The sequence below is a fragment of the Apteryx rowi genome, unplaced genomic scaffold (assembly GCF_003343035.1).
Source record: "Apteryx rowi isolate R43461 unplaced genomic scaffold, aptRow1 scaffold_83, whole genome shotgun sequence".
NCBI lineage: Eukaryota > Metazoa > Chordata > Aves > Apterygiformes > Apterygidae > Apteryx > Apteryx rowi.
The window spans coordinates 816,852-826,480 of record NW_020451127.1 but is presented as its reverse complement, the minus strand read 5'-3'; the positions used below and the strand labels follow the sequence as shown (position 1 = coordinate 826,480).

Genomic DNA, 9,629 nt, shown 5'->3' with positions numbered 1-9,629 from the left:
GAGCTTCCCCGAGCGCGGCCTGGGGGCGGCTCGCTCCCGTCTTGCCTCTTAATCCGGGAAGGCAAGCTGAGCCCCCCCCGGGAGCGAGCCGGGCACCGGCAACCCTGAGCGCAGGAGCGCGTCTGCTCCCACGTGTCCGAGCCCCTTCCCATCCCGCCAGGTGCTCCTCGGGAAGCAGAGGTGCTAGCGTCAGTTTGGGGGGAGGTGCTCGGCACCTCGCGGCGCTGGAGATCGCCAAGGGGGGATCGGGATGGCAGTGGGAAGGATCTGGGATCCCCCTGCCTGGAGCTGCCCGGAGGGAGCTGTGCTGGGCACGTCCTTGTGCTTGCAGGGGGGTGCAGGGAGCTCAGGCGGCACCGGAGCTGTGCCGGGGACCGGCGTTCCCCAGGTCACCTTCGGGTTCGGAGCCCAAACGTTTCGGCAGCGTCGCCGAGAGGTTTAAATAAATTCACATTGCGGTAAACTTCATTCGAAACCCGGCGCGGGGAGGAGCAGGAGAGCGGTTCCAACGGGGCTGTCGTGTGCAAAACTCTAAAACCAGGTGGGGGGTCTCCGGGCGAAGCTCTCCGCAGCCTCGCTCCGAGCCCGCGGCGGCGCCTAAAGTGAGCCGGGGAAGGCCGGCTCCCTCGCCCGGCTCTGGGCTCCTCTTCCGCGGCGTGCTCGCTCACGGATGCGCACCCGCGCACCTTCACAGTAAGAGGGTCCCCGGGCGCCTGCAAACGGGCATGTGGGCCAGCGAAGCCGTTGACAAGGATGGGAGAGTAATTGCATCCTGATCCATCCTGGAAAAACCCTCTCCCAGAATGAAGGTCAGGAAGACAGGCGCAAACCCTGCTGCAGTCTCTTCCCAAGAGGGTGGAAGGGAGCTGGACCGAGCCTGCTCCAGCAGGGAGCTGCCTCATCCTTCCTCCCCTCTGCTCGCTCTCAAGAGGAATCGCGGTCCATGCTGCATCCGAGGGCTTCGATATCGTTGCTGATGTGCGAGATCATTCGGTCCCACTCATCTTCTTCCGAGGGCACAGACTGGTCATCCGAGCTCCCGGCAGCTCCGTTTCCGTTGGTCGTCGAATTGGAGGTTGTGCTCAGAGTCCGCCTGTACCTCCCAAAACTGTCTGTGATAATGCCGCGGCCATCTTTCACCCCGATGGTTTCGAGGAAGTTCTCAAAGTGTTGACTGTCCTTCTCAGGAATGAAGGGTCGAAGGCCTTCCCGGGAAAGAAAACACAAGGAGGAGAACGTTAGCCACCTCACGCATGTCAGCCGGCAACGCGGCAGCGCTCTTGACACCGGCCTGTCTGCAGGGGGGACGTTCAGGGAGGTCGGAACTTATTTTAAAGTGCATTTGTTCAGCTGCGTTAAATTCTGGGGAACGTTTCCATGCTGAACCTAAGCGGAGCCATTTTGTCCATGAGTCTTGCCCCAGCGGTTTGAAGCACCTTCCACCAGAGCAAAGCTCCCTGTTAGACCTGATGCAACACCCAAAGGAGCACGCTGCCACGGAGCACGCCGGGACCCTATGGAGCAGCTCCGCTCCCCGGGCAAAGGGTTCCTCCAGCCCCGCTGCACCGTGCGTTTCTGAAGATGACCTGTTTTAGGTGACGGCTCCAGTTAGCACACCCCGATCCTCTCAGCAGCACCCGGCTATCGAGGCAGGCTGAACCCCCCACCCCCCAAAAAAAAAACCGCGCTGTCCTCCCTCTGCTCCGCCACGCAGCGAGATGGCGGGGTTTCACCTACAGCTCCCCGCTACACCCGGACAGTTCAGGCCACAACCTCCAGGGCCGAACTGAATTTCACGGTGTGACTGACTGTCTTGCTTTGCGCTAGGCTCTTCCCTCCGGCTGTCACCTCCTCCGGCCGTGCCGATTAGCTCAGCCGTCCACGAGGAATCACTGACTCACGGACACCCGCGTCAGCAGAGCTGTTCGCAAGGAAACCGGCCGCAGCGCTTGCTCTCCCTGCTCGCACGGAGCTCGGCGGAGAAGCCTGTTTCGGGCAGACCCGGGCCACTCGGGGCAGGCCGGTAGCGCTTTCGGGGCCACCAGCTCGTGGCCACCCGTCACATTTACACCCCCCGAGAAGCGCAGGCGCTGCCCACGTATGGGCTGCAGACAAGTCATGACGGAAGGGGAGCTAAAGCAGGATTTCCAGAGCTCAGGATTGTCTGCTGCTTCGTCACTGAAGCGTATCGCTGAGCTTATTACTGCAGCACGCGATTAAGGCACCCAAAGGCGAACAGGCAGGGTGGTTTCAAGAACATCCGTCTCCCTCTTGCCACCCCAGCACAGGCCGGCGTCTCGCGGCAGGGATCCGAGCCGGCACCGCGCCGGTGAGGCTCCACCGCCACGGCCGGCAGGGCTGGGCTAACGGCTGTTGCTTGGAAGCTACCCTAAATCCAACAGCCCGACAAGGTCACTGGGACAAACATCGCAGAAGCAAGGTCCTCCATGATGATGAGAGCTAATACAAGCGGGATGAAATGTCCCAGTTCCCGGAGCACGTTTCTCTTGCGGAGCCCACCACCACGTGCTCGGTGGTGGGGCGGCTTCTTGTTGCACCGCTAATTAGTCTTTGAGTTAAAGTAACTAACTAACTAACTCATTTGTCTTTGTAATTAGATGTAGGGTTAGAAGCCTCTATAGTGGAGACACAAGGTCAAGCTCGAGATCCCCCCGCTCTCCGGGTACGTCGGTGGCTGCCAGCCCGGCCACGGAGCAGGCTCGCCCGCAGCGCTGGGCTCGGCGCACCCAGCCCTGCCGCGGCTGATATCCGCTAGCCCATGTGGCCTGGCCTTCTCCGACGTGCGGAAACGCTTGGGCTCTGCCTCGCGGAGCGCTCCGGAGCTCAGGCCGAGCAGCTCGTCGCGTGCCAGGCAGGGACGCCGAGGGGACCCGAACTGACAGAAGGTCCCTGAGGGACTCAGCCACAAACCCGCACCCTCGGTGGTCCGGCCAGGACCAGAGCAGGGGGAAGCAGCGTTCGGTTATCGAGATTTCCAGCCCAGATGGGGCTGTGAGATTGTCCGACCTGACCTCCTGGGCTGAGGGACTCCGGGGGGGCTTGCTGGTGGCCCCCAGCTGCTGGGCCAGGGGGCAGAGGACACGCAAACACCTTGGCGCCTGCCACTGAGAAAATATCGCAAGGGGAGAGATGTAACTACAGACAGGCGGGTGCCAGGCTCTGGAAGAGCAAAAATCTCCTCCAACCTCGCTCAGCAAGGTGGTACGAAACTCATGTGCTCTCCAAAACTTAATAAGTGGAGGCACCTGCCTTCCAGCCTGGCTGCAGGTGCCAGACGCCCCAGCGAAACGTGGGGAAGGAGAAGGCCTCCCGATTCCCAGAACCAGCTCTGCGGAAGGGGAGATTCCTCCACTTCCTTTGCTCCGCATGAGCAGAGTCGACTTTATATCCCGCTTCCCAGGCGCGTTCCTGAACGGTAGAGGCAAGCGTGCTGAGGCCACGATGCGGTCGCACGGTATCATCTGAGCTGCAAGATGCCGTGAGGCTAAACGGCGTTAACGAAGCAGCAAGCAGGGCAGATGGCTGGGGAGGGGAGCGTGAAACAACAGCACTGCGTTGAGGCGGGCCTTCAAAGGCTCGTTATTTCGGATCATTAAAGACAAAACCAAAACGGGGGATTCGAGGCAGGAGGGACCTGAAGAGCCTCCGAGGCCGGCAGCCTCCTTTCGGCTGCGGGAAGGGAAACGGCGCTGTTCTCCTCCCAGGTAACAGCGCCAGCGCGTCTGGCTGCTGACCCTGCGCAGGGCCATTTGGGTGCAAACCTTCCCTCCAGGACTGCAAAGTCGTTTCCAGAGAACGCAGGCCCCAGGGGCACCCTCTTAAACACACCCGCGTGAACGACGTGTCTGACACCAGAACCGTCCGGTGTCACCTCAGTGTTCGGTCAAGGACCAGGACCTGCAGGGACCCTCTGAATCCCGCTGTTGTGCACAGTCCCGCACGGCCACCGAGTGCAGCACGGAATGTCACACCTTGCCGACTGTTTCAGGAGCCGTGGAGCTCATCCTGAACCCTGAAGACGATCAGTAGGCGAGACGCAGACGCAAGCGAAGCGAGACACAAAGAGAGGACAATCTATCTCATTACCTCTCGCCACATAAAAGCCATGTGTCTCGGCTCCCTCTGCAGTCAGTTGGGAGAGATCGGGATCTCAAGGGATGATTCGAGCCACCCTGAGATGGGAGCTTGAGCTAGAGGGACTGAACTGCCCTCAGGAAGCGGGGGGTCTCCAAGGAGAGACGAATCAAGGTATTCCTCCTTGCCTGGCTACACCTCAAGCGCAGGAGGCCGAGCAATCTTTGCACCTTTCACCCCCTGCCCTTCACAACCTTGCATCAGCTCAGAGCGCCCTTGTGAGAGGCCCATGCCCTAGCGAGATCCGCACCAGGCACTTCCCGCCCTGCCGAGGGGTCGGGAGCAGACTGAGGCTGGCTCTCACCCTCTGGTTTGTTATCCATGACGAATCCATGGCAGCTGAAACTCACCTAAGAGCAGGAACTTCCTACTGTCCCCATAGAGCTGCTTCAAGTTGATGCAGAACTCATGTATCGAAGCCCCATTGCGATACTCATGCAGGAGCATCGCAAACTGCTGGATCTCTTGGGAAGAGAGTTTCGTTCGTAGCTGAGGAAGAGAAGAACGTTGCAAATAATATCACTGATTTTTAGGAGCATTCTTTCAACTCTGATGAAAATGGAGGGGGAAGAGATCACGGGAAGCCTGGGAGCTGGGTTTATGGCAACTCGATTTATTGCTATTTGACAAGAGTCAACCGCCAGCAAGCCGCGGTAATCAACCAGCTCGCCCCAACGGAAAGCAGGACAGGCTGGTGCAACCCACTACTGAGCCGGCAGCTTTCAAACTGGGACAAGCTATGAGTACATGCAGAGTCTGTAACTCACGGAGCGACAGACCTCGAGCACCGCGTGCGGTGCGACATGCCCTAACACAGCGAGAGGGGATAACGGGGTGCGGGTGGTCCTGCAAGAGAACAGTGACAGCCCGCGTTCGGCTCCCATGGGGGCTCCAAGCAGAATTTGTCCGAAAAGGAGGAGGATGAGATGCTACAGTTCCTACGCCAACATGGACACACCTTATACAAGAGGAGACGACAAACCCAAATCACCTGCAGGGCCCAGACAATGCTGGCTGGAAGCAGTCGGAGCCAGCATGGCGCTCAGTCTCTGCCAAAAGCACAAGCATGTTCCCTCTCGAACATCCTAGAGAGAAGAAGACCCCCTCCACCCTTTCCTGTGACCAGGCGCTGCCTTGAGGACACCCTACCGTCATCATGTAGTCCTGGAGCAGCTCTGTCGCTGTGGTGCTGAGCTCACTCTCACTGACTGTTTTAATGTGAGGAGACTGTTGTGTCGAGAAAGAAGAGGGGGAGTTGTCACCTGCCTCCGAGGTGTCTGGAAAGGAACTGAAAGGTAAACAGATCATGAGCCATGCAGAGCTCCTCAGGCAGCACCTGCATCGCAGCCACTGCTGATCACAGCACCGGAGAGCCTGGAAGAGCGGTCACGCGGGGTCACGCGCAGTCACGCTCTCACTGCGGTAAAGGCTGCCCTCAGTTGCAGCCTTCCATTCCAGAGGGCGTATGAAGGATTGAAATACAACTAGGGGAGTTTCACCGTATTAGTTTTGTGATTTGCTGAAAATGAAGCCTTACGCGGGAAAAGATTCCCTCCAGTTGCTTCCTCAGAAATTTTTGGGGGAAAGAAATCTCAAAATACCTTATTTTGATGCTTCTAAATTTGAAATTCTCAAAGAAACGTCAATCAACTTGAAACAACTGGTTTGTGTGCCAGGTTCTCAGTCCACAAACGCTCTCAACATTTTCAGCGTTCACTCTGATTCGGGAGGGAAAATGTTTCCAAAATAATGGGTTTTGGAAAAAGATAGTGAAAACATTTCTCCAAACCCTAGCTGGATTCCACCAAAAGTGGCAAACCGGTTTTGTGAAAGTCACAACCCCGCTCCTGGTGATGCATGGGACTGAACACATATATATGAGCTTCCCTGGAAAACTGTGGTAACAGAACAATGCAGCAGAGGATGCTGAGGAAGCAGAGGCCATGGTACCATGCGCAGACAGAAATAATGCTGTCAGATGTTTCAGCCAAGCTGATCAGAAGCTTTCCAAAGTGCCGACTGCAGCAGTTCCCGTTTTAAACCTGGCAGTGAGGCTGTATGAATAAGGTGTTACCCCTAAGCGCCAAGCTATCACAGTATACAGTGTTCGCTCTCAACTTACAAACCGCCTTCTCCTTCGTAAGGTTCCTTAACGTCCGCTTTTGTAGAAGAGTCATCTGCAAGGAAGATATTCAAGACATAAAGTTTGAGAAGCAGAAACGCAGCGCTTTTCCTAGCCTGTGACCTACGCACGCACGGATTTCTGACTCAGCATTCATAGCTGGAACAAAAAAGAGACTGCAGGACTGGGGCTGAGATGGTGCCGGAAGAGGGAACAACGCTGTGTCAGGGCTGGTTACAGAGAGACTCAGCAGAGATGCCCAACTGCAAAGGGACAAAGCACCGTTTTATTAACTGCTTCCATCCAGTATGAATAGAGAAAGGCAAAGGGTACGGAGGAAAAGGACAGACCTACCAAATCTAATGTCTTCAGGCTTCCCAAAGCCCTGCTGGGGAAACATCTCCAGGCAGGAGATATCCTTTGCACCGTTCTACCTCACACGCAATTAAAGCAGAGGAGGAGGGACTTTTCTCAAAGCCTTGCACTATTTTGGCCTCTCCCAACCTTCACTAGAGCAGGACTCACTAGAAATGAAGGTCCCGTGCGGGGCCAGAGCTGATGCCACTGGAGACGCATCACGGCTGATAATCAATACAGAGATGACCCTGCAGGGGGGGAAGCCACCAGGCTGGGCCAGGCTGATTCTGACTGGATTTCCTTTCGGAGGGTGGCAGGAAGAGAGGCAACGGGCATGGGTGCGGCTGGGAAAGACTCCCAGGCAGGAGAGGCTCAGGTAAGAAACAGGCAAACAGAAAGAGCACGGACTCACCGCTGTGTAAGGACATGTGCCGCGTCGGCGTGGACGCCCCATCAAATATTGCTCTATCTAAGAAGTCTATGGTGGACTCAGTGTAAACGATCTGGAAGACTTGGCTGAGAAGTGAGCACAGCTCCTCTGCAGTCACCTGGGGAGGGAGCAAAGAAAGGGCTTGATGTCAACGCAACGGCCTTTCTCTTCAGCTCTCCGAAGTGGACACGCCACACGGGACAGCAGGGTACTTGGCATTTATTAGGCTGTTGTCTCTCCAGCGATGAAAGGGAACCCACTCGTCCAAGACCTGGGACACTGCCCTACCTGCAGGGTGACTAGGTCTGGGGGCGACAGGTCTGGTGTCTCGGTGCCTGCTGCCAGCTTCCCCACGCCACGACTTCACGGCAGCCTGGTTAGCTAACTCTGCCCCTTTGCCCCAGGTGGTTTTCCTCAGTGCTAGAGAAGAAGATGAGCTTGCGAAACATGTCACTCCTCATCACCCTTCCACAATGCCAAGAACCACCTCAGCTCTCTTCCACCGAGCAGTCTGAGGCAACAGGAGATCAGACGCTCCGTCGTCTGAACAATCAACCCACAACTATTAAATAATATCAAGATTTCACATCCGTGCTCTGTCCTATTCTCCTTCCTTGGCTCAGTTCCCTGGGACTGTAGCTGCTTTGCCCCGTTTGTTCCGTTATAACCTACATCCCAAATAGCTGCGGTCACCCCAGAGAGTGCTACAGATAATAAAACTGAAAACGAAGAGCGCAAAACTCCACCCTTAAGGTAAAGGGCTCCTGCTGCGGAAATGGGAGCACACAGGCAGAGATCAAAATCTCCGGATGCAACGGACACTTCCACCACAGGCATTCAAGCAAGGGGCTGCAGGCCAGCTCTGACTTACCTCCTCTCCCCGAGGTCAGGGCCCACAAGAGCTGTCCTAGCAGTGCATGGCTTGCCTCCTGCCCCTTATCCCAGACCCTCCTTGTCATGACTGGGCCTATGTCTGTCACACAACCTGCAGCCAGGTATGCTTCTGGTCATGTGAGAGAGGGGACACTTGGTGAGGTGAAGATCAGAGCGTGCTAGTTGTCAGTCATGAGAGAGGCCAGCCTGGGGCTCCTGGTTCTCCACTGTCAACCTAAGAGGTTGTGGCCACCCCAGTCTAAGGGCCAAAAACTTCCCTGCAATCCCATTCATCCCATCACTGCAATTCCTGGGTGACTCTGGATGCAACCTCAACGTGGGACAGGGAGTTAATTGAGTGTTTGAGTCTTACTTTGTTCTCCGTAGCCAGGACCACCAAGCAACAAGCTTCGACAGGTACTACTCCACTCTCGGACAGCGAGCCCGAAGTAAGTGCTTTGGAGCTTTCGGCACAAAGGCTCTGGCTTGGGGAGATCCCAGGGTCCTGAGCTGAGAAACAGAGAAGTCGTCATGGAAAGGCTGAGGTGGGGGAGAAAACAGAAATGCGTCCTAGCACACCGAGCTGCCTTCCGAACAGCCTGGAGCAGCGCTAACAGCTCCCAGCCAGCGTGCACAAAGCTGCTTTTGTACCTGCCCAGCAGAGCGGCTGCGCGGCCGCGTCACGCTGACATGATATAATTCCTTCGCAGGCCCGGGCTGGACCCCAGCTCAAGAGGTTTCTGCGCACTGAAAGCCCAGCTTGTCAGGTGAACGGAATCGCACAGGGACAGGCGGCGAGGGGGAAAACGAGCACTGTTCCCGTAACGTTCGTTCCTCCCTCAGCTGCTTTCCTTGCTTGCTGTCCTCCGCCCAGCGCCTGGCAAGCTGGGACTCCGCGGCTGCACCCTCGCGCTGTGCGGCACCATGACCTTGGCAGTGCTCTCGGGCCAGGCTCGGCACGCAGGGGACAACCACTCAGAAGCCCAGAGATGTTGGACACGGCTTGAGGTGGTTCCTAAATCCTTGCAGCTCAGAGGGTGGCTACAGCAAAGCACGTTCATCGGGGTTGCCTAAGCCAAGCGGGGAGTCTCAGCCCGACCTCACTTCTCCTGGCAGCTGCCGTTTGGGTTATAGCTCCTCTGTCCCACCAGGCTGGAGGCCTCGCTGTCCTTGTCCCCACGCTGCTCTGCTGCTGCTTCCCGCAGGATTTCCCAGCCGGCAGAAGCGCTCAGCGGGAAGGGAGGCCGGGGCAGGCCATGTCCAGCAGCACGGCCCACAGCTGCGGGCAGCGCTCCTGTCCCATCAGCCCGGCAGCCGGGCCGGAGACGGGGCGTCCCGGTCTGCCCCAGCCACCGAGGCTGCCCGAGGGCAAGGGGCAGAGCACAGGGGACAGGCTGGAGCGCGGTAAAGCTTTAGGGAGGTTCGGCTCGCGGGGAACAGCACAGCCCCCAGAACAGGAGAGCACTCGATCCCACGGCCGGAAGAAAACACCCTGGAGCTCTGAGGAGCCCAGGAACTCCACCCGAACGCTGCATAAGGCCAAAGCGTTTGAATTAAGAGGCTATAATTTAGAGAAGGTTTCTGACAACTTCATAAATCGCTGGCTTCGTTTCCACGGCTTAGACAGCCACAAAAATCCGTCAACAGAATTACAACCTTGCAAGTCAGTTACTCAGTTATTCTATAGACTGT

The 9,629-nt window shown here is 57.2% G+C and overlaps 1 protein-coding gene across 4 annotated transcripts in view; it reads right to left on the bottom strand.

Moving 5' to 3' along the window:
- Positions 1-847: 847 nt before the first annotated feature.
- The window catches only part of CCM2 (CCM2 scaffold protein), a 29,215-nt gene continuing 20,433 nt past the window's right edge, over positions 848-9,629 (bottom strand). For all 4 annotated transcript variants that reach the window (XM_026089810.1, XM_026089812.1, XM_026089813.1 and 1 more), the window contains exons 5-10: positions 8,311-8,447; positions 7,047-7,182; positions 6,278-6,332; positions 5,305-5,443; positions 4,506-4,644; positions 848-1,205 (exon numbers count right to left, since the gene is read on the bottom strand). In XM_026089810.1, coding sequence (XP_025945595.1) covers positions 925-1,205; positions 4,506-4,644; positions 5,305-5,443; positions 6,278-6,332; positions 7,047-7,182; positions 8,311-8,447 — 887 coding nt within the window. In that variant the 3' untranslated portion in view covers positions 848-924. The remainder of the gene's footprint in view (positions 1,206-4,505; positions 4,645-5,304; positions 5,444-6,277; positions 6,333-7,046; positions 7,183-8,310; positions 8,448-9,629) is intronic.